General features: G+C 43.0%; 2 protein-coding genes across 8 annotated transcripts in view; one reads left to right on the plus strand and one right to left on the minus strand.

The window, feature by feature from the left end:
• Window positions 1-9,152: 9,152 nt before the first annotated feature.
• On the minus strand, window positions 9,153-16,163 carry C3H4orf36 (chromosome 3 C4orf36 homolog). Of its 6 annotated transcripts, none has more exons than XM_034958891.3 (4): window positions 16,039-16,163; window positions 14,801-14,938; window positions 10,812-10,966; window positions 9,153-10,584 (listed from the first exon to the last, which is right to left on the minus strand). In XM_034958891.3, the coding sequence occupies exons 2-4, from the start codon at window positions 14,863-14,865 to the stop codon at window positions 10,451-10,453; spliced, it is 354 nt and encodes a 117-aa protein (XP_034814782.1). In that variant the 5' UTR covers window positions 14,866-14,938; window positions 16,039-16,163; the 3' UTR covers window positions 9,153-10,450. The 6 variants fall into 6 exon arrangements, with proteins under 6 accessions (XP_034814782.1, XP_008961879.1, XP_008961878.1 ...); XM_008963631.6 differs by having other exon boundaries at window positions 15,952-16,086; XM_008963630.5 differs by lacking the exon at window positions 16,039-16,163 and adding an exon at window positions 15,629-15,812.
• AFF1 (ALF transcription elongation factor 1) overlaps window positions 15,832-27,137 on the plus strand; it is a 257,647-nt gene continuing 246,341 nt past the window's right edge. For both annotated transcript variants that reach the window (XM_034958884.3, XM_055111597.2), the window contains exon 1: window positions 15,832-16,512. The gene's annotated coding sequence lies outside the window, so the exon portion shown is untranslated. The remainder of the gene's footprint in view (window positions 16,513-27,137) is intronic.

The following is a 27,137-nucleotide window of genomic DNA, read 5'->3' on the forward strand; positions in this document are numbered from 1 at the left end:
CAGACTTTCAGCCAAGAAACTTTGGGAATGTTTCTGGTTGGCAGATCAGAGTCTTACACAGAGCACACTGGAATTTTATGAGGCAAATTTGGACTAGGAATGTTGATGTTCCACCTTCTCAAGTCACACCGCCAAGGCTATATACAGAGCCTGGGTTCCCGACAACTTTTTTCAGGGATGAGGATCACTAAATCAAATGAGTTACTCACATCAAAACTCCTGACACAAAGTGCTCTTCATTTGTGCCATATGTCACAGATAGAAGAAAATATCAGGATAATTCAGATAATGGCTTCTAAATATGTCAAAGCAGCAACCACCAGACACAACTCCTTACTCTGAGGTTAAACTATGGGCCTACATGGATTATAACCCCCAGGATGCTTTGATTGTTCCGCACCTTTATAAAATTGGAAATCTACATTTATAAAATCTGCATTTCTATAATTACAGATGTACTGATATGCTATCTAGAATTTACTTCAAAATAACCCAATGGTGGGAACTGGGGTGTGGAAAGTGAGTGAGTATAAGTGAGATAAAATTGGCCGTGAGTTGATAAGTGCTGGAGCAAGGTGATAGAGACATAGAGATTCATTTTCTTATTCTTACTACTCTTGCATGTTTGAAATTTTCCACAATAACGAGTTGCATGTTTTGTTTTTCATCTTTATTATCAGATTCTCTAAAAAAATTGGAAGATCTTCCCCTTGGGAAAATCAAACTGGAAGATTATCCCCTCAATGCCATTCTAGCATGGCACCGACAGACTGGAGCTGAGTGGCTGCTGCCCCTTTGGAGGAGGCGCATGCTCTCCCCTTCTCCAGTCTCTGCACTCCCTGTATGGCTTCACTGGACCATTTTGCTCATTTATGCTACTGACTTGATATTGGAATGCATAGGTTTGTAACCTCAAAGTTATCCATAACCAATCCCAGAGTGATAGCAATGTATCAAAAATTTTATATTTGCAGAGTGATATCAGTAAGGTGGCAGAATAGGAAGCCTCAGATCCTCACTCACCAAGGAAGACACTGACTTAACAATATACAAACCGAACTGCTTTTGTAAGAACTCCAGAAACAAGTTAAGAGGTTGCAGCACCTCAGCAAGTGCATTGAAATGGGTAGGAAAATTCATGGCATTTTACCTGCCCTAGCCATTCCTTCTCCCGTGCACAAGGTGGCACAACCAGGAGAAAAACTCTAACCCCGTTTTTCCTCAGGAGTGAAAGAGATGAATGCACTGTTTATCCAACATTCTGGTTTTTCAGGGATGCTGCTCAAGGACTGGGTTCTATCTTACCTGACTTGGAACAGTGACCAGAACAGCAGTTTGGATGCCAGGTTGGGGGGCCACTGGGAACAAAGGCAAGCTCCACAGTTTGTTACAGCACTGGAGAGAGTGTAGTACCACAGACAGACACCAGGAAAAGCAAAAGATTATGAGCTCCAGTGAAGAAGCAAGCAAACCTTTTTTAACTGGGAAATTATACACACAAGCCCAGAGAAGATGCATTCCCAGAAAGGTTTGGGAGGTCGCCATACACTCTAGCCAGGCTGACTGGTGAAGACCCTCCCCTGCATGAAGCCAATGTCTAAAGACTGGGAGAGGTAGCTGTTTTTTATTTGGTTTTGGGGGTTTTGGTTTTTTTTTTTTTTTAATATTTTTTTTTATTATTATTATACTTTAAGTTTTAGGGTACATGTGCACATTGTGCAGGTTAGTTACATATGTATACATGTGCCATGCTGGTGCGCTGCACCCACCAACTCGTCATCCAGCATTAGGTATATCTCCCAATGCTATCCCTCCCCCCTCCCCCCTCCCCACCACAGTCCCCAGAGTATGATATTCCCCTTCCTGTGTCCATGTGATCTCATTGTTCAATTCCCACCTATGAGTGAGAATATGCGGTGTTTGGTTTTTTGTTCTTGCGATAGTTTGCTGAGAATGATGGTTTCCAATTTCATCCATGTCCCTACAAAGGATATGAACTCATCATTTTTTATGGCTGCATAGTATTCCATGGTGTATATGTGCCACATTTTCTTAATCCAGTCTATCATTGTTGGACATTTGGCTTGGTTCCAAGTCTTTGCTATTGTGAATAATGCCGCAATAAACATACGTGTGCATGTTTGTTTGTTTTTTGTTTTTGTTTTTGTTTTTTGAATGCCCAAAGCTCAACAAAAGGGCACAAGGCCTACAAAGAAACAGGAAAACATGGCCTGATCAAAGTAACAAAATAAATTTCCAGAAACCAACCCCCAAAGAAACGCAAGCCTATGATTTACCTGACAAAGGATTCAAAATAAACATCTTAAAGATGCTAAGTGAGCTAACAGAGAAGATAAACAACTAAACAAAATCAGGAAAATGATACATGTACAAAATGAGAATATCAACAAAGTCATAGAAACCATTTTTTTAAATCTGGAGCTGAAGAATACAATAACTGAATTTTAAAATTCACTAGAGGAGTTCAATAGGACACTTAAGCAGAAAAAAAGAGTCAATGAATTTGAAGTCAGATCACTTAAAATTATTGAGTCAGATAAGCAAAAAGAAAGAATGAAGAAAAGTGAAGAATGCCAAAAATACTGATAGAACACCATCAAACAGACCAATATATGCATGATGGGAGACCCAGAAGAAAAGGGAGGACTAGCAAGCCTACTTGAAGAGATAATGGCCAAAATCTTCCCAAATTTGAGGAAGAAAATGAACATACCAATTCAAAAAGCCCAACAAACTCCAACTAGAATAAACCAAAGTGACCCAAACCAAAACACATTATTATCAAACTGTAAAATGTCAAAGACAAAGACAGAATCTTGAAAGCAGCAAGAGAAAAGTGACTCATCACATACTAGGGAGATCTTATTAGACTATAAGCAGTTTGTTTTGTTTCTTTTTTTTTATTTTGAGATAGGATCTTGCTCTGTCACCCAAGCTAGAGTGCAGTGGCATCATCATAGCTCACTGCAGCCTCGAACTCCTGGGCTCAAGCAATCCTCCTGCCTCAGCCTCTGGAGTAACTGTGACTATAGGCACACACTACCATGCCTGGATAATTTTCTTTTCATTTTTCGTAGAGATGAGGTCTCACCGTATTGCTCAAGCTGTTCTTAAACTCCTGGTCTCAAGCAATCCTCCCACCTTGGCCTCCCAACGTTCTGGGATTACAGGTGTGAACCACTGAGCCCAGCCTACCAGCAGATTTTTTAGCAGAAACCCTGCAGGCCAGGGCAAAGTGTGGTGGCTCCCACCAATACTCCCAGCACCTTGGGAGGCCAAGGTGAGCAGATCAGTTGAGGTCAGGAGTTCGAGACCAGCCTGGCCAACATGGTGAAACCCTGTCTCTACTAAAAATCCAAAATTAGCCAGGCGTGGTGGTGCTACTTGGGAGCATGAGGCAGAGAATCGCTTGAGCCCAGGAGGTGGAGGTTGCAGTAAGCCAAGGTTGCGCGACTGCACTCCAGCCTGGGTGACAGAGCAAGACTCCGTCTCAAATAAAAGAAACCCTCCAGGCCAGAAGGGAGTGAGGTAATATATTCGAAGTGCTAAAAGGGAAAAAACTGCCAACCAACAACACTATGTGTGGCAAAACTGTCCTTCAAAAATTAAAAAGAAATTAAAACTTTCCCAGATAAACAAAAGCTGAGGAGGTTCATTACCACTAGGCCTTACCCCTACAAGAAATACTAAAGAGACTCCTTCAAGTTGAAACAAAAAGACACTAGACAGCAACATAAAACCAAAGAAAAATATAAAGCTCTCTGATAAAGGTAAATATGTAGATAAAATGTAGAATTAGGCCAGGTGCAGTGGCTCATGCCTGTAGTCCTAGCACTTTGGGAGGCCGAGGCAGGCTGATCACCTGAGGTCAGGAGTTCGAGACAAGGCTGGTCAACATGGCAAAATCCTGTCTCTACTAAAATTAGCTGGGCATGGTGGCATTGTTATCAGTTGAATTGTTATCAGTTTTAATTAAGTTGTTATAACTTTAAAATGTTTTATGTAAAAATGGTATATTTGTTCATTCTGACCTTTGTCTTGAACTGTTTTAGTCCCATATTCAATCATATCATGGCTATCTCCTGATTTTAAAAAAGTATCCTATCTTAAAAAGAATACCAAAAAAATTAGCCATGCATGGTGGGACCATAGGCAGCTATAGTCCCAAGTAGCTGGGATTGCTTGAACTTAGGAGTTCAAAATTGAAGCGAGTAATGATCATGCTACTACACCCCAGCCTGGGCAACAGAGCCAGATCCTGTCTCTAAAAAAATTTTTTTTAATTAAAAAAATTAAAAATAAGAATGCAACAATCAAGTGCATTCTATTGTGGATCTTTCACCATCTGAAATTTTCTTTTTTTTTTTTGAGATGGAGTTTCACTCTTGTCTCCCAGGCTGGTGTGCAATGGTGTGATCTTGGCTCACTGCAACCTCCACCTCCTGGGTTCAAGTGATTCTCCTCCTGCCTCAGCCTCCCAAGTAGCTGGGATTACAGGTGCATGCCACCATGCCTGGCTAATTTTTTGTAGTTTTAGTAGAGACGGGGTTTCACCATGTTGGCCAGGCTGGTCTTGAACTCCTGATGTCAGGTGATCCACCCATTTCAGCCTCCCAAAATGCTGGGATTACAGGCGTGCACCTCCATGCCCAGCCCTGAAAATTTTCAATCAATGATTGTCTATTGAGTGCCTATATGAGTTATGCATTGGAGCACTAACATAAGAAAGCATTCCTTTCCTGCTCTTAAGGCATTTCAAGAGAGAGAGAGAGACATATACACATATTACTGAATTTTGCAATGTAATTTTATTTCAATATGTGCAGTTTTCAGAGGTTCAGAAACACCTGCCTAAAATCATGATTAAGAGAATCTTAAAGCTGGAAGCAGGACTATTCTCTCAAGAAAATCATGAGGAACCAAAGCTTTCTCAAATTCCACCTTTTCTCAAGGAATATTAAAATATTTTATTCTGGCAAACTTTTTACAGATACACGTTTCATTCATTTTCAACATTATGAAAAAGAATGTGTGATCTGAGAGACCAGAACAGATGCCTCTTTATCAACTAAGATGGCCCACAAGGTTAAGGAAATAAAAATTATTATGGTGTCAAGGGCTCAGGGCTCAGTTGGCATGACAACTTCCTAAATTCCTACCCCTAGAAGAAAAAGCACACTCTTGCTAAACTCCGTAACAACAGGAGCTATCACAGCCCTCCTGACCTTGATTTACATCCCACACCACTACAACTCTGACTGAGCAGAGGACCAACCTTACAAACCTTCTTTTCTGAAAAGCAACTACAGACCTTAAGCCAGTTTCTGCCAGCTTATAGAGGCTGCTCATGAACTGTGTCTGTGCCCTGTAGTTCACTTTTGATATAGAGCCAAACTCCACCTTATTTTAATGCTAAAACCCCACCCCAAAGTGAACATGGGAAGTATGTTACATATATGTTTGCCCATTGCACACGTGCTTGACTACCTTCATACATATGTATAGCTTTCCCCCCAAAACGTGCTGAATACGTATTACTTTACTGTGTGATACAGGCCCTGGGAGGCCTAAAACCCAGCCTGCCCTTTCCCTCTTCGAAGAAAGAGCACCTTCAGTCCACTCCAGAGACTCTCTTCCCAATTCACAAACTGATATCACCAATAAAACTCTCCTTTCTACTATTTAGCCATCCTGATGGTCTTTTGGACAACAGATGGAAGCATATTACTTATACCCACAATTAATGCCACTAACTAAAAGTGCCAGGTTGTGAGTGAGGCACTTTTAGTTAGTGTTAGGGCTCCCTGGTGGCTCCAGAGGGCAGACCACAAAATGATATCTATCAGGGGACATCAGGATGTGACATTTTTGCACACAAATTCTCCATGCTACTTTTAAGAGAAAGACATAAGTGACAAGTTGATTATCAGGGATTATGATTTTTAAAGAGAAATGATCAGGATTTGCCATAGGTACAGTGGCCATATTTTGAACTAAAAATTCAGGTCAGATGGTTTGGCAAGTAGTACATATATATTGTAAGAATAAAACCAAATTTTTTAAATTTCAAGACTCCTGGTCTGCACAAAGGTCAAGAGAGTCAGCCCAATATAATATATCTTCTATACCCAGATTACAATGATAGTGATACTCACAGTAATGTCTAACACTAGAGTAATTCTCATTGTGTGCCTGGCAGTTTTCATTTAATCTTATGAAGTAGGTATACCTGTATTATCCCCATTTTACAAATGAGAAAACAAACACAGAAACAAGGTAACTTATCCCAGCTCACACAGCAATAAGCAGCTGAGCTACGATTTGAAGAAAGACACCCAGGTCTAAAGTCTATATTCTTAAACAGTATGCCACAGTGCCTTTCATAATGAAATGAAGCTAAGATATTAGAAGATCAGCCAGGTGCGGTGGCTCACACCTGTAATCCCAGCACTTTGGGAGGCCAAGATGGGCAGATCACTTGAGGTCAGAAGTTCGAGACCACCCTGGCCAACATGGTGAAATCCCATCTCTACTAAAAAATACAAAAATTAGCTAGGTGTGGTGGTGCCTGCCTGTAGTCCCAGCCACTCGTGTTACTGAAGCATGAGAATTGCTTGAACCCGGGAGGCAGAGGTTACAGTGAAACTTCCACTCCAGCCTGGGTGGGAAAAAAAAAATACCAGAAGATCCTAAAATGCCTACTGAATCATCTAAAAAATACTAAACTGTGCTCAAATGTAACATTAATATCCAAGTATGCTTTATTGGATTCAAATGCTAGAAAAATTGGTTCATCCAAACCCAATACTTTCCAGTTGATCAATTCCCCATCCCCCATCCACTCTGTGTTTTCCTCATAAGACCTTCTGTGTATTTTCATGTCACTTTCACACAAGTATGTGTGTTCCATATGCTTCAGGGTCATTCCAGATAGAAAATAAGAAATTGGGCAGAAGGAAAAAGACTGACTTTTTTTTTTTTTTTTTTGAGACACATTCTCACTCTGCTGCCTTGGCTGGAGTGCAGTGGCATGATCACAGCTCAATGCAGCGTCAAACTACTAGGCTCAAGGGATCCTCCCATCTCAGCCTCCTGAGTAGCTGGGACTACAGGCACACAGCACCATGCTCAGCTAATTTTTTAATTTTTTGTAGAGACCGGGTCTCCCTATATTGCCCAGGCTGGTCCCAAACTCCTGGGCCCAAGCAAGTCTCCCACCTCAGCCTCCGAAAGTACTGAGATTTATAGGCATAAGCCATCACCCCCAGCCTGACAATTTTTTTTAGGAGAACAAAAACAAAGTAAGTTCTACTTGCTACTTTAAAGCACCACATGTGAATATTCAATGATGTTTCATTGAAAATTGGAAACTAGATCTCATTTGTCAATTTTGGCTTTTGTTGCCATTGCTTTTCGTGTTTTAGTCATGAAGTCCTTGCCCATGCCTATGTCCTGAATGGTAATGCCTAGGTTTTCTTCTAGGGTTTTTATGGTTTTTAGGTCTAACATTTAAGTCTTTAATCCATCTTGAATTAATTTTTGTGTAAGGTGTAAGGAAGGGATCCAGTTTCAGCTTGCTACATATGCTAGCCAGTTTTCCCAGCACCATTTGTTAAATAGGGAATCCTTTCCCCATTGTTCGTTTTTGTCAGGTTTGTCAAAGATCAGATAGTTGCAGATGTGTGGTATTATTTCTGAGGGCTCTGTTCTGTTCCATTGGTCTATATCTCTGTTTTGGTACCAGTACCATGCTGTTTTGGTTACTGTAGCCTTGTAGTAGAGTTTGAAGTCAGGTAGTGTGATGCCTCCAGCTTTGTTCTTTTGGCTTAGGATTGACTTGGCAATGCGGGCTCTTTTTTGGTTCCACATGAACTTTGAAGTAGTTTTTTCCAATTCTGTGAAGCAAGTCATTGGTAGCTTGATGGGGATGGCATTAAATCTATAAATTACCTTGGGCAGTACGGCCATTTTCACGATATTGATTCTTCCTATCCATGAGCATGGAATGTTCTTCCATTTGTTTGTGTCCTCTTTTATTTCGTTGAGCAGTGGTTTGTAGTTCTCCTTGAAGAGGTCCTTCACATCCCTTGTAAGGTGGATTCCTATGTATTTTATTCTCTTTGAAGCAATTGCGAATGGGAGTTCATTCATGATTTGGCTCTCTGTTTGTCTGTTATTGGTGTATAAGAATGCTTGTGATTTTTGCACATTGATTTTGTATCCTGAGACTTTGCTGAAGTTGCTTATCAGCTTAAGGAGATTTTGGGCTGAGACGGTGGGGTTTTCTAGATATACAATCATGCCATCTGCAAACAGGGACAATTTGACTTCCTCTTTTCTTAACTGAATATGCTTTATTTCTTTCTCCTGCCTGATTGCCCTGGCCAGAACTTCCAACACTATGTTGAATAGGAGTGGGGAGAGAGGGCATCCCTGTCTTGTGCCAGTTTTCAAAGGGAATGCTTCCAGTTTTTGCCCATTCAGTATGACATTGGCTGTGGGTTTGTCATAAATAGCTCTTATTATTTAGAGATACGTCCCATCAATACCTAATTTATTGACAGTTTTTAGCGTGAAGGGCTATTGAATTTTGTCGAAGGCCTTTTCTGCATCTATTGAGATAATCATGTGGTTTTTGTCGCTGGTTCTGTTTATATGCTGGATTACGTTTATTGATTTGCATATGTTGAACCAGTCTTGCATCCCAGGGATGAAGCCCACTTGATCATGGTGGATAAGCTTTCTGATGTGCTGCTGGATTCAGTTTGCCAGTATTTTATTGAGGATTTTTGCATCGATGTTCATCAGGGATATTGGTCTAAAATTCTCTTTTTTGGTTGTGTCTCTACCAGGCTTTGGTATCAGGATGATGCTGGCCTCATAAAATGAGTTAGGGAGGATTCCCTCTTTTTCTATTGATTGGAATAGTTTCAGAAGGAATGGTTAAACTAAAGAGCTTCTGCACAGCCAAAGAAACTACCATCAGAGTGAACAGGCAACCTACAGAATGGGAGAAAATTTTTGCAACCTACTCATCTGACAAAGGGCTAATATCCAGAATCTACACGGAACTCAAACAAATTTACAAGAAAAAAAAAACCCCATCAAAAAGTGGGCAAAGGATATGAACAGACACTTCTCAAAAGAAGACATTTATGCAGCCAACAGGCACATGAAAAAATGTACATCATCACTGGCCATCAGAGAAATGCAAATCAAAACCACAATGAGATATCATCTCACACCAGTTAGAATGGCAATCATTAAAAAGTCAGGAAACAACAGGTGCTGGAGAGGATGTGGAGAAATAGGAACACTTTTACACTGTTGGTGGGAGTGTAAACTAGTTCAACCATTGTGGAAGACAGTGTGGCGATTCCTCAGGGATCTAGAACTAGAAATACCATTTGACCCAGCCATCCCATTACTGGGTATATACCCAAAGGAATATAAATCATGCTGCTATAAAGACACATGCACACGTATGTTTATTGTGGCACTACTCACAATAGCAAAGACTTGGAACCAAGCCAAATGTCCAACAATGATAGACTGGATTAAGAAAATGTGGCACATATGCACCATGGAATACTATGCAGCCATAAAAAATAATGAGTTCATGTCCTTTGTAGGGACATGGATGAAGCTGGAAACCATCATTCTCAGCAAACTATCACAAGGACAAAAAACCAAACACCGCATGTTCTCACTCATAGGTGGGAATTGAACAATGAGAACACTTGGACACAGGAAGGGGAACATCACACACGGGGGCCTGTTGTGGGGTGGGGGTATGGGGGAGGGATAGCATTAGGAGATATACCTAATGTAAATGACGAGTTACTGGGTGCAGCACAGCAACATGGCCCATGTATACATATGTAACAAACCTGCACGTTGTGCACATGTACCCTAGAACTTAAAGTATAATAAAATATATATATATTTTAAAAAAAAGAAAATTGGAAACTAGAGAGGTACTAAAAATGAAGTCTATTATTTTTCTTAACCAAATGAAATGTTTCAGTTTATCATTTTTAAGAGAATTTCTCTCTTGCCTTCTTTTGGTCCCTCCTTGGGATCTCAAAGATGCATATTTAAGATGTCTTTTGAAAACAATGCAGCTGAAGAAATTTCCTTTTCTTTTAGTGCAATTTTACAAAAATTAAAATGAAAAGCACAAACGACTCAACTCCAAATGTATTTTCATCTACTTACAGTACTGTCGCTTGTGACACAAGGAACAAGAGTATGTCAGGGACTCAGAAGATCTGTCAGAACTGGCTACTAACCCACAGCTGTGGGCAGTGGCCCATCCACCAGTGGGCATTCAAATATCTGCCCTGAACTATACATAGTGAAAGGTCCAGAGACCTTCATGCCCTTTGGATGCAAGAGACAGAGTACAGATTCAATCATGAACGGACTGTCATTTAGATGGAAGAGGTCTTCTCAAACCGGCTGGACTTTCCCTCAGGAGAAGCTGAATTTCCTTAGATGTATTTTCTTGACACTTCAGTTTACAAAGACGCTTCACTTCATACTCCCTTTCGAGTTTGATAGCTGAAAAAGAAAATACACAAAACAATCTGACATACATTTTTCATCAGGCATAACTAAGTCAAAACTGAATATCCTACAGCAAAATCCATATGCCTGAATAATAAACAAGATGACAGAGCTACAAAGATAGGAGGTATGGGTGTAAACACACAGATTTAAACATTTCTCTGATAAGCAAATGGCACACTGAATTTATAACTTATTAAAGCAGAACTTAAGGAACTTACATTCTGCAGAAGGGAGCAGTCCGTCTTTAATGGTGGTACATTTTGTGAGCTGCACAGAACCACCAAATGAAATTTCTTCCAAGAAAGGCAACTTGATATTGGCTAGGTTCGTGTACCAGGTCTTTGCAAGCAGTGCAATATCCCAAGGTTCCTGTCTGGGGCAAAAATTCATTAATCCATTCAATAAATATTGATTAAGCACCTACTATGTGAGATGTAGAAGACATTAATTCTCAGTTCCATTTGCCACTAGACATTTTGGTTTATGGGTGGGGGGGGAGATGTTCAGAATTTTCCAGAGTTGTAATTCCAGACAGGAGAGGGAGATTTATATTAACTAATATAGAGATAATACTGAACAATGACCAGAAATTATACCAGGAACTTTGATTCAGCCTCCATGAAGTCAATCCAATCTTTCCATGTAAAAGGATGTAGATAAGAACTGTAAGCTCCAGAGTCTTTTATAGCTCATAAAAATGTGGTCATATTAAAGAAGAAAAGAAGGGCATAATCATACATTGAGCAGGGTGCTTGGCACAGACTAAGGTTTTGAGTGTGCAATCTGGGAATGGGGATGAAATTCCAAACTACAAATTCAAAATAACCACTATGAACCTTTAAAAATTGTTCTCTTTCACCTAATTCTGAAATTTGAAAATATCAGCTACATGTTTCTCATCTGCAGTCAATATGAGTTCAGCCTCATATGCATGAAGAAAGTGAAAGACCTGCTTTGGTCCAAGCAGGGGAAGTGACCATATCACACCAGCCACCCCTTTGTTTACCTGTTCCACCTTCCCCATCCTTTATCATCTAACTTTCAGGAGTGACTTAGAGTCTACAATTATTATAGATGTACTTGAACAAGTCACAAAAATATATGAGTGTTCATTGAAATGTTGAAGTGTCATTCGTTTAAACAAAACAAAAAAAAACATGGAGGCCGGGCATGGTGGCTTACGCCTGTAATCCCAACACTTTGGGAGGCTGAGGTGGGTGGATCATCTGAGGCCAGGAGCTCAAGACCAGCCTGGCCAACATGGTGAAATCCCGTCTCTACTAAAAATACAAAACTTAGCTGGGCGTGGTGGTGGGCGCTTGTAATCCCAGCTACTTGAACCCGAGAGGTTCTGAACCCAGCTTGAACCCGAGAGGCGGAGGTTGCAGTGAGCTGAGATCATGCCACTGCACTTCAGCCTGGGTGAGAAGAGCAAAACTCCGTCTCAAAAAAAAAAAAAAAAACATGGAAATAACCTTAATATCTATCAAGAAGAGCCTGATTAAACAAACTGTAGTACAAACATGTAATGAAAGAATAAGGATTGTGTTGATTTGGAAAGATAAGCAATAAAACAGTTATTGTTTACATAGCACCTACTACTGGGCACTGTTTTAAGCAGTTTACACACATGAACTCATGTAATTACTGCAACAACCATATGAAAGAGGCAGATGCTACTATTATCCTCAGTTTACAGATTAGAAAACTGAAGAGTAGGCTGGGCATGCTGGCTCATGCCTATAATCACAGCACTTTGGGAGGCAGAGGCAGGAGGATCGCTGGAGGCCAGAAGGCCAAGACCAGCCCAGGCGATGTAATGAGATCTCATCTCCACAAAAAAAATCAAAAAATTAGCCGAATGTGGTGGCACAGGCCTGTGGTTCCAGCTACAAAAGAGGCTGCGGCAGGAGGATCACTTGAGCCCAGGAGGCTAAGGCTGAGACTGCACTGAGGTGATAGAGTGATACCCTGTCTTGATAAAAAATAAAGATCTCCAGCCGGGCATGGTGGCTCATGCCTGTAATTCCAGCACTTTGGGAGACCAAGGTGGATCACTTGAGGACAGGAGTTTGAGACTAGCCTGGGCAACAAAGTGAGACCCCATCTCTACCAAAAATAAAACAAATTCACCGGGCACAGTGGTGTGTGCCTGTGGTCCCAGCTACTCAGGAGGCTGAGGTGGGAGGATCACTCAAGCCCAGGAGGTGCACAACATTCCAGCCTGCGTGATAGTGTGAGACCCTGTCAGGAAAGAAGGAAAGAAGGGAGGGAGGGAGGGAGGGAGGAAGGAAGGAAGGAAGGAAACTGAGGTGCAGAGAACAACTTGCCCAAGGTCACAAAGCCATTGGTTGTGAAGTTGGGATCTGAACCCAGGAAGTCGGACTCCAGAATCAGTGCTCTTACCTATTAGGCTATACGAGATATATTAGAAAGGGGTGGGCAGAGCAAAGTTCAATATGATTCCATGTGTTAAAAAGACATATGTGTGTGTATACATGTGTGTATGTGTCTTGTGTAGCCGCAGAAATTCTAGAAAACATATAAGACATTTTACTTCTGAGTGGGAATCAGGAATGGGAATGGGGAGAGATAGCATTTTTATCTTCCTTTCATATGCTTCTATACTGCTAGAAAGTTTTTGGTGTATTGTTTTTACAATCTTTTAAAAACACCGAACCAAAAAAAGCCCCAGGTAAGGAGTTACCTTGGCAAATGAACTCCAAAGAGCGCTACTACCATTCTGTTCCTCTTCACTTGGCTATTCTTATAAACAGTATGATATCAAATACTTTCTTGAGAGAATGAAAGAGAAAGCCCTGGTGTTACAGAAATTGTTCATGATATAAAATTCTGCATAATTAAAACCACGGAATCAGTGCTTTAAGTCATTCTCCAGAAATAGGAGGATCTTCATATAATGTTTATAATGATACTTAGTATAGGCCGGGAGCGGTGGCTCACGCCTATAATCCCAGCACTTTGGGAGGCCGAGGCGGGCGGATCACGAGGTCAGGAGATTGAGACCATCCTGGCTAACATGGTGAAACCCCGTCTCTACTAAAAATACAAAAAAATTAGCCGGGCATGGCGGCGGACGCCTGTAGTCCCAGCTGCTGGGGAGACTGAGGAAGCAGAATGGCGTGAACCCGAGAGGCGGAGCTTGCAGTGAGCCGAGATCGCGCCACTGCACTCCAGCCTGGGTGACAGAGCAAGACTCCATCTCAAAATAATAATAATAATAAAATAATAATAATAATAATAATAATAATGACACTTACTATAGTGGTACTTGCCCATAGTTCAAGGTCTAAATACATACTAAACTGACAAAACTAAACAGAATGCAACAGTGAGTTTTCTCTGAATTTCTTATAGCTCTGGTTTTATAATCCCGCAGGGAATCCTCATTTACTTCACAGAATATTGTTTAAAAGACAAATTCATCTGATGCCTAATCAAACGTTTAAGAAAGGAAAAGACTGCACTACAATACCACAGAGTAAAACTACTGTGTGGTTGCAACACGTGCTCACTATGCGTTCACTGGATGACAGGCAATGTGCAAGTACTTCACATACACGACTTCATTTATAATCCACACCGCATAGTCAATTGTTATATGCATCTTGCAGATGCAGAGATCAAGGTACGAAGAAGATGGCCTTAGGGAGCTGGGGGCAGGGCCAGGCTTGGAGCCCACGTCTTCTTGATTGGAAAGCATGTGTTGTCCATCCACTGCCTGCCAAAGTATACAGGATATAAAAGCGACCCTTTGTACCAGCTAATTAGGTGCTCTGTTAAGATACATCTGACACCAGGGCATTTTTTTGGTAGACGTGGAGTATCTAAACAAAGTTTTTTTAAAGTTGTGGGTGGAAGCAGAAAATGCTGTCTTGGAACAAAAAGACTCCGAGTCTAGCCTTTGCATTTCCTTACTACAGGACTGTGACTTTGATCAAACTTCTCTGAACCTCAGTTTTCTCACTTGAAAGTGTTGTTGTGTTGTAAAGACCAAGTAAGATAATTAACTTATAAAAGCAGTTGCCAAAAAAAAAAAAAAATCAGATCCCAGACACCTGAAAATACTTCACATAGCCCAGTATCTCATGGGGAGCACAGAGTGTCCAGTCCTTTTATTTAACAAAGACACTCCCCACCCCAGTCAATGCTTACCCTGATTTAAAAAAATAATAATAATACTTACACATTATAACAACTGCCCCGCAAAATGGTTTTCACTGTGTTCTTTCTTGGCACTCCATACGCCATGGTGAGTTATTACGGTATGATTTCGTTACATAGGTGCCTGATGGAATGTCACAGATAACTCTGTTCACTTTACCTGAAATGATGGCAACGCACCTAATTAATGCCTCTCACGTGAATATTTTGTAGCCAAATAATAGAAAAAAAAATTCTGAATGTCAGAAAGTCCTTAATAAGTGTTCATTGAACTGGAACCCCAAGTGTAAAACCGTGTTCTCTTTCATTTTTCCATGAACTCATTTTTTCATTTTTTGCCACCGAATAAGGAGAAAATGCCAGGTAAGTTTCGTCATCCTGAGACAAAGTTTCGGTGTCGCACTCTCTGCCCTTGCCTGAGCCTGCCAAACCAGCTCCAACACCGCTGCGCCAAAATGTGTCTGATCGTGGCAGTGCTGAGCGACCAAAGGCTCTGCCTGCACAGGAACCACCCGCTCCGGCCCGGGCACTTTGAGCAGAGCAATCCTTCCCAGGTTTTCCCTCATTCAAAACACTCAGCACCACTCCCGCGTCCCCGCCCTTGCACGCCGATTCGGGGCGAGTCCCCTTCCCTTCCCCGGACGGACGCGCAGGGCCCGGGAGGAACCGGTTCCCGGGACGGGTGGGGGCCTCGGCCGCCCACAGAGCCCGCGGAGAAGGGAACGGCCTCAGCCTCGGCTCCTTCCCACACCTGGGCCCCACCCTGCCTCCGACTCGCCAGGAATGCGCTGTGTGCGCGGGGCTTCCAGGGTGGCGGGTCCCCGCGAGCCGGCGCCGGCGGCCTGGTTACCCGGGCTCCAGGGGCTCGGAGGGTCGTGGCCGGGGTACTGAGGGAAGAGCGCGCTGCGCTAAGCGCACATGGCCGCGCACACGCCTCGGGGCCGCGCCGCAGGCACACGCCTCCTTCCCGCTCGCCGCGGGCGCCGAGTCTGGGGCTCCTCGCGTCACGCCGGAGCCTCAACAAAGGGCTTTGTGGGGCCCGCCCCACCCGCCAGGGAGGGGACGCCGGGCCCGGGAGACGCGCCCCGCGGGGTCCGCTCTCTGGTAACCGCGCCGGGGCAGGCCGCGCTCTCGGAATCCAGCCAACCAGCCAGAGAGGGCTGTAAGCCAGACCTTTCCTGGGAAGGACGCTTTCCAATGTAGGGGGCTGCATCCAAGCGATCTGGACTTCGTTTGGGGGCGCCATTTAAAGAAATGTACCCAGTCCTGGCTGCTGACATCTGGGGAACCGAAGCCGTGTTGCCAGCGTTCTCACACTGCAGTGGGTGAAGGCAGTGAGCTCAAAGACCACGTGTGATATTTTAGGTGTTCGTGTTCAGAGCAAGACAGCATCAGTTTCTAAAGCCGTTATTACGCTGTGGTGATTTCGTATTTCTTCATTTGAATACATCAGATGACCACCCCTTACGGTCAAATGAAACAAGCTTACATTTCCATTTTGAGTGAGGATTTTGATGTCAGAACTGGTTTGGAATTCTAGCTCTGCCACTTAAGATTTAACCTTAAGATTTCGCATGTCACTGCTCTAAGCATCAATTTCTTCATCTATAAAACAAGGATAATGCTCTACGTCTTAGAGGGTTGTTCTGAGGATGAAAGATCCTGCCCTGTGATTCTCCGCCACGTGATAAGTGCCTAATTGATTGTGAGCCTAAAAACAACTTTATGAAATAGGTAAGAGCGATACTACTCATTCCAATTGCGGAGCCGACGAATGAGTTCAGGGTTGTTAAAGGGCTGCCCAGAGTCACATGGCAAGTTCCAAAGCCAACTTTTAACGGTAAACACAGATGGGCCAGGCACGGTGGATGGGCCGGGCGCGTGTCTCACGCCTGTAATCCCAGCAATTTGGGAGGCCGAGAGGGGCAGATCACGAGGTGAAGGGGTTCGAGACCAGCCTGGCCAACCGACATGGTGAAACCCTGTCTCTACTAAAATGCAAAAATTAGCTGGGCGAGGTGGCGCGCGCCTGTCGTCCCAGCTATTCAGGAGGCTCAGACAGGAGAATTGCTTGAACCCGGGAGGCAGAGGTTGCAGTGAGCCGAGATGGCGCCACTGCATTCCAGCCTGGGCAACAGAGACTCCATCTCAAAAAAAAAAAAAGATAAAACACAGTAACCTTTCCATCTGACAAGCAACTTCTGATCCTTCTAATTAGAGTAGGCTCGCAGGGCTGACCCATCTTTCAAAGGTGCTTTTGTGCCTCCCAGAAACTGGAAGGTGAGGACTCAGTCACTCGCTCTTCAGCATTTCTGCTTTACCACCAATGAAAAGTGAGCACCGAGGAGTGACGGTGGGTGTTTTCTTTCCACAAAGAATGTTGAAACCCTCAATGGACTGTGAGACCAGTGTACTACAGATTTTGGCCTGAATTTTTATTCATTTATTTATTTATTTATTTATTGAGATGGAGTCTCGCTCTGTCACCCAGGCTGGAGTGCAGTGGCGCCATCTCAGCTCCCTGCAAGCTCCGCCTCCCGGGTTCACGCCATTCTCCTGCCTCAGCCTCCCGAGTAGCTGGGACTACAGGGGCCCGCCACCACGCCCAGCTAATTTTTTTGTATTTTTAGTGGAGACGGGGTTTCACTGTGTTAGCCAGGATGGTCTAGATCTCCTGACCTCGTGATCCGCCCACCTCGGCCTCCCAAAGTGCTAGGATTACAGGCGTGAGCCACCGCGCCTGGCCTTTGGCTGGAATTTTTAAAAATGAGTTAGCATAGAATGGCGAATAAAATTAGAGTACATCACACAAATAAGTGTCAAGAAGGTATTATTTTGTGGCACTTTCATTTCTGTTATATACATATATATATACACATATACACATACGTGTGTGTGTGCTCAGGCTCAATGTACAGCCCTTACAATGGGTCTAAAAAATTTGAAAGGCACTTTCTTAGGTGATTTTATTTTAGAGATGAAAAAACAGAGACAGAGAAGTTATTTGAGGTTATATCCAGATAGGGGACAAGCCACCTTAGAAGGGAAGTTCCTCATGGTTCCACGGTAAGTTCTCTTTTTATAGTTGTAGAAATAGGTCTAGGGCCACACCAGAAGAGGTCAAGCCTGTGATTTCTTTATACAGGAACTCCATTTCCAGCATATGCATAAAATTCCTGACAATTGTATTTAGTTATTTCCTGTGTGACTCACTGTGAACAAATACGGTGGACATTACTGTGTATGACTTCTGAGATAAGGTCATAAAAGGTATTGTGGCTTCCTACTTGCAGTCTCTCTTGGGTCACTCACCCTAGGAGAGACTGGCTGCCATTTGAAAGGACACTCAAGCTGCCTTATGGAGAAATTCATAAGGAATTGAGGCCTTTTGCCACCAACCATGTGATTAAGCCATCTTGGAAGCAGATGCTTCAAGGCCCAGTCAAGCCTTCAGTCAAGCCTTCAAATAACTTTAGCCCCAACTGAGGTCTTGACTTAAACTTCGTGAGAAATTCTGAGCCAGAACCACCCAGCTAAGTCACCCTAGGATTCCTGGCTCTCAGAAAATATAGGATAATAACTGTTCATCATAGTTGGGCACGGTGGCTCATGCCTGTAATCTCAACACTACGGCAGGCTGAGACAGGAGGATCACTTGAGCCTGGGAGTTCAAGACCAGCCTGGGCACCATAGTGAGACCCCATCTTTACAAAAAGTAGAAAAAAAACTTAGCTGGATATGGTGGCACACACCTGTAGCCCCAACTACTCCAGAGGCTGAGGCAGGAGGATCCCTTGAGCCCAGGAGGTTGAGGCTGCTGTGAGCCATGATCACGACTGCACTCCAGCCTGAGTGGCAGAATGAGACCCTGTCTCAATTTTTAAAAAAATCATTATTTCCTCATTTTAAGCTACCAACTTTTGGGATAATGGTTACACAACAATAGATAGCATTAGACAGCAATAGATACCACTAAATATCTTATTGTAGAAGGAATGTTTTATATAGAGGAAAATGCTCATATTTTTATAATTAAGATTAATACTAAAATTAAAATGAACAGTAAAACACATTACACTTTACAGACATTTGCCATCCAGGACGACTTAAGATCCTTAACATTGTCAACACAAAAAAATACATGGCCTCTGCCACTTCCCCACATGTATTTTAAAATAATACAATTTTCTAGAAGGTGGATGTCCAAAAGAGATCTGGTTTTTCTCACAATGACTATTTCAGTATATCCTTTTGAAATATCAAATTCTTTCTACAATTTCTTCCTCTCTCTCTCCCTCTTTCCCTCTATTTCTATCGCTATCTCTATTGATGTCTCTATACCTATCTCTATTGCTATCTCTATTCATCTTTTTCCCCCCTGCTTTGCTGGTGTCCTACACACATCTTTCTATTAGGTAAGGCTTCAACCATCTCTTCTATGCCAGAAAGTAGGCAAGTATCCTTTTAATTGGTTAAGAGAGCATTGCTGCCACCTAGTGTTAACACTAAAGCACAAGAAGGAATGCAAAAGATAATCATCAACACCTAACAGAAACAATAATAGTGTGGTAACTTTACAGTCATTTACTATGTTTTGAGTACTGGTGAATGTATTTCATATACATTGTCTTACTTAATTATCACACAATAAATGCTACTATTAATTTAGTGGTGGGATTTTAGGAATATTAGAGAAGAAAAAACGGAGGCACCTCAACCATGAATAACTTTTCTAAGGTTACAGGATTTGAACCCAGACTGCCTTATTCTAATTTTTGTGCCGTCCTCATCACACTGCACTACATATTCTCCCAGGACTATAATTAGGGCAAGGTTTTAGATTACACATTTGAAAACAGTTTCGCAACTACCCTTTTCAAATATAATTTCTCATGACATACATGTATATATGTATGTGTATTGTCATTCTCATTTCAAAAAGTGACATTTTCTTTCTTTTAACTTAATGTGTAAATCACAAATGCAGCTTACAGTTTTCTAATGACTATTATAAAACTCTCTAGTAATGACACCAATTCTAGGATAACGACAAAACAACACATCTGCACAAACTTTAAAATCACCAAATAACAGCCCTAAATATTCTCCACCCTTCTGTACTAGTTTCTAATTGTCTCACCTGTCTGGCCACTCCTTTGCTTATTTCTCTCATTCTTCTCACCCTTAAATTTATGTCTGCCCATAGTCCATTTGTTCTGCCTCAGTACTCTCAGCGGCTCTGCTCTCACTAACGTAACTATCATTTCTCCTTGGATGGGTCCCAAATCTGATTCTCTAGCCAGCCTTGGCTTCTCTCCTAGATGCGTATCAGTTTGTGGGAACTTCCTACTGGACTATCTTGTTCAGAAGAAAATTTCAACATAACCAAAATGTAATTCATCTCCTACTCCCTAAATCATCTCCTGTGTCTATCTTTTCTATTTCTGGGAATGGCCCATGAGTCTCCTATGAGCCAGGCTTAGAGGACTGGAGTCATTTTTAAAGTATATTGCTGGTCACCTACTCCATGCTAGCCATCATTCTTAGCCACTTTACATGGCATCTGACCCTCACAGATTAAGGGAGAAGAAACTAATACTTACCCTAGTACAGTTAAGGGGGGGAAATGTTTAAAGGGCTCTAAAATGGCCAGGCACAGCGGCTCATTCCTGTAATCCCAGCACTTTGGGGGGTCAAGGTGGGTGGATTGCTTGAGTTCAGGAGTTCAAGACCAGCCTGAGCAACATGGCAAAACCCCATCTCTACAAAATATACAAAAATTAGCAGGGTGTGGTGGCACATAACTGTAGTTCCAGCTACTCAGAAGGCTGAGGTGGGAGGATCGCTTGAGCCTGGGAGGTGGAGGTTGCAGTGAGCTGAGATCGTACCACTGCACTCCAGCCTGGGTGAATGAGTGAGACTCTGTCTCAAAAAAGAAAAAATACATACATACATAAAGGGCTATAAAAGTGACTTGTTTATGATTACACAACTAGTAAGTTGCAGAGCCAGATTTGAACCCAGGTCAGTTTTACTCCTGAGCTACCTCCTTTAAGTTCTCTGGATTCTCTCACCCAGCCACAGTTCCTGTATCCATAAAACTCCCATTGTATCCTTACAAAAACATTCATCCACTCACCCATTTTGGTTGCTCTAGAGTGGGTTTCTATACCTTAGACACATTATTGCATGACCAAAACAGACAATAATGGCTGCAGCTAGTGGTAGACTTTTCTACTCTTCTTAGAGGCAGAAGTCACAATCTCCAGGTGCCCTGTTCCTTGGGAGACAAAGCAGGTCAGAATCCATTCTCCTGTTCCAAGATATAGCACGTGATTTACAGCCTAGGATCCTCTGCAGAGCTAGAGTAGTGGGAATCCCTGGCTGGTTCTCAGGCTGGCACCACCAAACCTGCATCTGCCACGGAGCAGCTTATACCAGGAAAGCTCAGCCCCTGACAACTACATTTGAATTCCTCCCTCAGGCAAGCACAAAGCATTAGTTATAAGAATAGGAAAAAAAAGTATTTCCTTACATATCTTTTTTTTTTTTTTTTTTTTTTTTTGAGACGGAGTCTCGCTCTGTCGCCCAGGCTGGAGTGCAGTGGCGCAATCTCGGCTCACTGCAAGCTCCGTCTCCCGGGTTCACGCCATTCTCCTGCCTCAGCCTCCCGAGTAGCTGGGACTACAGGCGCCCGCTACCACGCCCGGCTAATTTTTTGTATTTTTAGTAGAGACGGGGTTTCACCGCGTTAGCCAGGATGGTCTCGATCTCCTGACCTCGTGATCCGCCCGCCTCGGCCTCCCAAAGTGCTGGGATTACAGGCGTGAGCCACCGCGCCCGGCCTCCTTACATATCTTATTTACATGAGACCTTTAGGGTGTTACAACATCACCCTATAAAGTACTAATTAAAGCAAAGGATTTACCTGCTTCAATTCAATTGAAGTTTCAATTTCATGCTGACTTATAATGTTGCTTTAAAAGTATATCACTGAGGCCAGCCAAAGTGGCTCACGCCTGTTATCCCGGCACATTAGGAAGCCAAGGTGGGTAGATCACTTGAGGCCAGGGGTTCAAGACCAGCCTGGCCAACATGGTGAAACCCCGTCTCTACTAAAAATACAAAAATTAGCCAGGTGTGATGGCACGTGCCTGTAGTCCCAGCTACTTGGGAGGCTGAGACACAAGAATTGCTTGAGCCCAGGAGGCAGAGGTTGCAGTGAGCCGAGATCATGCCACTGCCCCCTAGTCTGGGTGACAGAGCAAGTATCTGTCTCTAAATAAATAAAAATATATCATTGGGCCAGGTGCTGGGGCTCACACCTGTAATCCCAGCACTTTGGGAGGCCAACGTGGGCAGATGGCTTGAGCCCAGGAGTTCGAGACCAGGCTGGGCAACATGGTAAAACCCTTCTCTATTTTTTTAAATAAATAATTAAAAGAATAAAAAGAGTATATCATTAGTTTGAAACTAGGAGAAATTAGAAAACTGAGGTAAGATCTCTAATTATAAATATTATTTTTGAGTCACATTTTATTGGCTTTTAAAATATATTATAAATGGAACACCTATAATCCCCACTACTCAGGAGACTGAGGCGAGAGGATTGCTTGAGCCCAGGAGTTCCAGGAGGTGGTGCTCTATGATCGCACCTGTGAACAGCCACTGCACTTCAGTCTGGGCAACATAGCAAGTCCCTGTCTCTAAAAGTAAAAATAAAAATTTAAAATCCCATTCAACTGAACTCTTCCTGAGGAAATGGAGGCCAGAACAAGAGGCCGAGTGCTCTGATAGAAAGTCTAATCACGAAATTCAAGAACTCTGAACCTGCCAGGCACAGTGGCTCATACCTGTAATCCCAGCACTTTGGGAGACTGAGGTGGGAGGATCACTTGAGCCCCGGAGGTCAAGGCTGCAGTGAGCCATGATTGTGCCACTGTACTCCAGCCTGGTCAACAGACTGAGAGTGAGACCCTGTCTCAAAAATAAATACAGAACTTCTCTCGCTGAAGCACTGACCTCCTAATGATAAATCTGTCTGAGGATTTTACTCAATTTTTTTTTGTCTGCTTGCTCCTCTAAAACAAATTCTTAATTCTTTCTCAGCTTCTTAGTTTCAAAGTACCAACAATAAATTAAAGGACACCCCTGCAGTTCATTAGTAGACATTGCAATCTCTGTGCTTTTAATTATATATTGCACATTTGAGAAATGAAAAAAGAGATAAAATAATGCCAGAAATCCCCACAGAACCAAGAGTTGTAGAAAGAAAGACAAAATAAATAAAATAATAACATTTAAAAATTAAAATAATGCCAGAACAAGCTTACGTCTATCCCAATGTTAAGCAAAGTCTCTAAAATGTATTTAAGTAGTCTTATAGAGTCTACTCAGTTTCTAATTCTGGTATTCCATTCTAAATTTCAGGCAGTGCCAGGCACAGTGGCTCACTCCTGTGATCCCAGCACTTTCAAGAGGCAGTGGCGGACAGATTGCTGAAGTCCAGGAGTTTGAGACCTGCCTGGGAAATATGAGACCTTGTCTCTACAGAAAATTTAAAAATACATACATATTAGCCAAACATGGTGGTGCCTGCCTGTAGTCCCAGCTACTCAGGAGGCTGAGGTGGGAAGATCACTTGAGCCTGAGAGACAGAAGTTGCTGTGAGCCAAGATAGTGCCTCTGCAGTCCAGCATGGGCAATAGAGCGAGCCCCTGTCTCAAATAAATAAAATTTCATGAAACTGGAAATGTTCAGAATAATACTTCAAATTCCAGAAAATGCTTTACATTTTCCAAAGTGTGAGTCTTTAAAAGAAGACTTGAAACCCCACAAGCAGAGTGTGACAATTAATGACTTTCTAGTAAGTTTCATTAAAAACTAGCACTGGTCTTACAACTCTAGCCAAAATGTAGGTGTGATAGGCAGCCTTTTTTTTTTTTTTCTGAGACTGAGTCTCACTCTGCCGCCCAGGCTGGAGTGCAGTGGCGCAATTTCAGCTCACTGCAACCTCCGCCTCCTGGGTTCAAGCAATTCTCCTGCCTCAGCCTCCCGAGTAGCTGGGACTACAGGTGCCTGCCATCACACCTGGCTAATTTTTGTATTTTTAGTAGAGACAGGGTTTCACCATGTTGGCCAGGCTGGTCTTGAACTCCTGACCTCAAATGATCCACCCACCTCGGCCTGCCAAATTGCTGGGATTACAGGAGTGAGCCACCGCACCTGGCAGTAGGCAGAATTCTAAGATGGTTCCTGTTACTGGGAGATTTGTATCCCTGGTCCCCAAAATTAATGTGTTGAGATCCTAAACCCCAGTATGTCAGACTGTGACTTTATTTGAAGATAGAGCCTTTCAAAGAGGTAATTAGGGTAAAATAAGGTCACAGGGGTGGGTCCTAATCCAATATGACTGGTGTTCTTATAAAACAAGATTAGGACACAGAAATGCAAGAGCAAAGACCATGTGCATTACAAAAAGGCCAGACCCCTCTTTCTCTGGCCAGGTTGGTTAAGACACACACTCTTGCCCTGACCTTGGCTCCCTCCATGGTTTTGGAATCTAAAGCTGGTGAGTCGAAGAAGCAGGGAGAGTAGAGAAGCTGCCCTGCCCATGATGCCTGAAATCAGGCTGGACTTCAACACCAGGATAAAGGCACGCCATAGCTAACAGCACAGTGAGGGAGTCAGATGCATGGGACTGCTACCAAACTGCCTGGGTTTGGATCCCTGCACCACCTCTGACAAGCTATGTATCTGATGCTAGATATCCTAGCAACAGACAGGTAAATCTTGGACATTACAATTTTCCTCAACACAGCAGAGTGAGCTGTTCAAATTGTAAGCCAGATCGTGTCTCTCTGCTCAAATCCTGCAGTGGTTCCTTTTTTTTTTTTTTTTTTTTTTTTTTTTGACATGGAATCTTGCTCTGTCACCCAGGCTGGAGTGCAGCAGTGCAATCTCGGCTCACCACAACCTCTGTCTCCCGGGTTCAAGTGATTCTCGAGCTTCAGCCTCCCGAGTAGCTGGGGTTACAGGCACATGCCACCACACCCGGCTAATTTTTGTATTTTTAGTACAGATGGGGTTTCACCATGTTGGCCAGGCTGGTCTCGAACTGACTTCAAGTGAGCCACCTGCCTCGGCCTCCCAAAGTGCTGGGAATACAGGCATAAGCCACTGAGCCCAGCCAATGGTTCTCTTTTCATTCAGAGAAAACAACCGAAGTCCTCACAATGACCCACAGATCATGTCTGATCTCTTCTCTCTGTCTCTCTCACTCACACTCACACACACAGCTTTTATTTATTTTTATTTTATTTATTTATTTATTTTTTGAGACGGAGTCTCTCTCTGTCGCCCAGGCTGGAGTCCAGTGGCGCGATCTCGGCTCACTGCAAGCTCCACCTCTCAGGTTCACACCGTTCTCCTGCCTCAGCCTCCCAAGTAGCTGGGACTACAGGCACCCGCCACCACGCCTGGCTAATTTTTTTTTGTATTTTTAGTAGAGACGGGGTTTCACCATGTTAGCCAGGATGGTCTCGATTTCCTGACCTCGTGATCTGCCCGCCTCGGCGTCCCAAAGTGCTGGGATTACAGGCGTGAGCAACCGCGCCCGGCCACACATAGCTTTTATAACCTCCGCTCATACCAATCTTCATTTGCTTGCTCTGCTTTTCCCTCCATGACCTTCATGCTCTTTCTTAAGCCTGCCCAGCATATTCCCACCTGCTATGGGTTGAATTGTGTCCCCCAAAAAGATATGTTGAAGTCCTAACTCCCTATACATGTGAATGTGACCTTGTTTAAAAATAGGGTCTTTGCAAATGACCATCTAGTCAGGCCAACTTTGCAGGTGACCTCATCTAATCAGGTTTAGAATAGGCCCTAAATCTAATCTCTAGTGTACTTATGACACATACAGATACACAGAAAGAACACCATGTGACCATAAAGGCGAGCCTGGAGCAATGTGTCCACAAGCCAAGGAATGCTAGGGGTTGCTGACAAGGATCAGAAGGTAAAAGAAATAAGGAATTACTCCAGGTGTGGTGGCTCATGCCTGTAATCTCAGCACTTTGGGAGGCCAAAGTGAGAGGATTGTTTGAGCTCAGGAATTCAAGACCAGCCTGGGCAACGTAGTGAAACCCCACCTCTTTTACAAAAAAATTAAAAATTAGCTGGGCATGGTGGTATGCACCTGTAGTCCCAGCTACTCAGAAGGCTGAGGCAGGGGGATCTCTTGAGCCCAGAAGATCAAGGCTGCAGTGAGCTATGATCGTGCCACTGCAACTCCAGCCTGGGCAACAGAATGATGAGACCCTCAAAAAAAAAAAAAAAAAAAAAAAAAAACGAAAGAAAGAAAAAAAAGGGAATGAACAGACTCTCTTCAGAGCCTCCAAAAAAGCACCAATACTGCTGACTGCTGACACCTTGATTTCAGACTTCTAGCCTCCAGGACTGGGAGAGAACAAATTTCCATTGTGAATCCCCCAGCGTGGTACCTTGGGAAACTAATACACCACCACCTGCCTTTACCTTAGCTGTTCCTACTACCTGCAACATCCATCTTCCAAACATCCAGATAACTTGCCCACCTCCGTCAAGGCTTTGCCAAGTACCCTTTTCAAAACTGCTGCTTCTAACACCTGTGCTGACAACCCCCTTACCCTGCTCTAATCTATTTCAGCACTTATCACCTTCTAACATCCTATAGTTTATTATGTTTATTGTTTTGATCATCATCTATTGTTAGAATTTGAGCTCCGTAGTCATATGGAATCTTTATTTCTTTCACTAAGGACCCTGTATGCCAAACAGTGTAATAAAAAAAATAAAGAACAGTGAACATCATGGGGTGAATATCATGAAAGACAAGACAGTGGTTACCTTTGAAGGGAGAGAGGGGGTTGTGATTTGGAAGGTACATGGTGGCTTCTGACTTGCAGGCAGTGTTCTATTTCTTAGCCTGGTTAGCAGCTAAAGAGATAATTGCCTTCTCATAATGTGTTAAACTGTACATTTAGGTTTATGCATCTTTCCTTGTGTGCTATTTTCACAAGAAAACGAAGCCTCAAGAATTTTCACATTTCTTCCATGAGGAAAGGGAGATTTATTGCTTTAAAATATTGTTTATAAAAATGTTGTAAGTGGCCAGGCCCAGTGGCTTGGCTCACGCCTGTAATCCTAGCACTTTGGGAGGCCGAGGCCAGTGGATGACGAGGTCAAGAGATTGAGACCATCCTGGACAACATGATGAAACCCCCTATCTACTAAAAAATATAAAAATTAGCTGGGTGTGGTGGTGCACACCTGTAGACCTAGTGTCCCCGTAATCGGTCGGTTCTTGGTCTCGCTGA

The sequence above is a fragment of the Pan paniscus genome, chromosome 3 (assembly GCF_029289425.2).
Source record: "Pan paniscus chromosome 3, NHGRI_mPanPan1-v2.0_pri, whole genome shotgun sequence".
NCBI classification, from domain to species: Eukaryota; Metazoa; Chordata; class Mammalia; order Primates; family Hominidae; genus Pan; species Pan paniscus.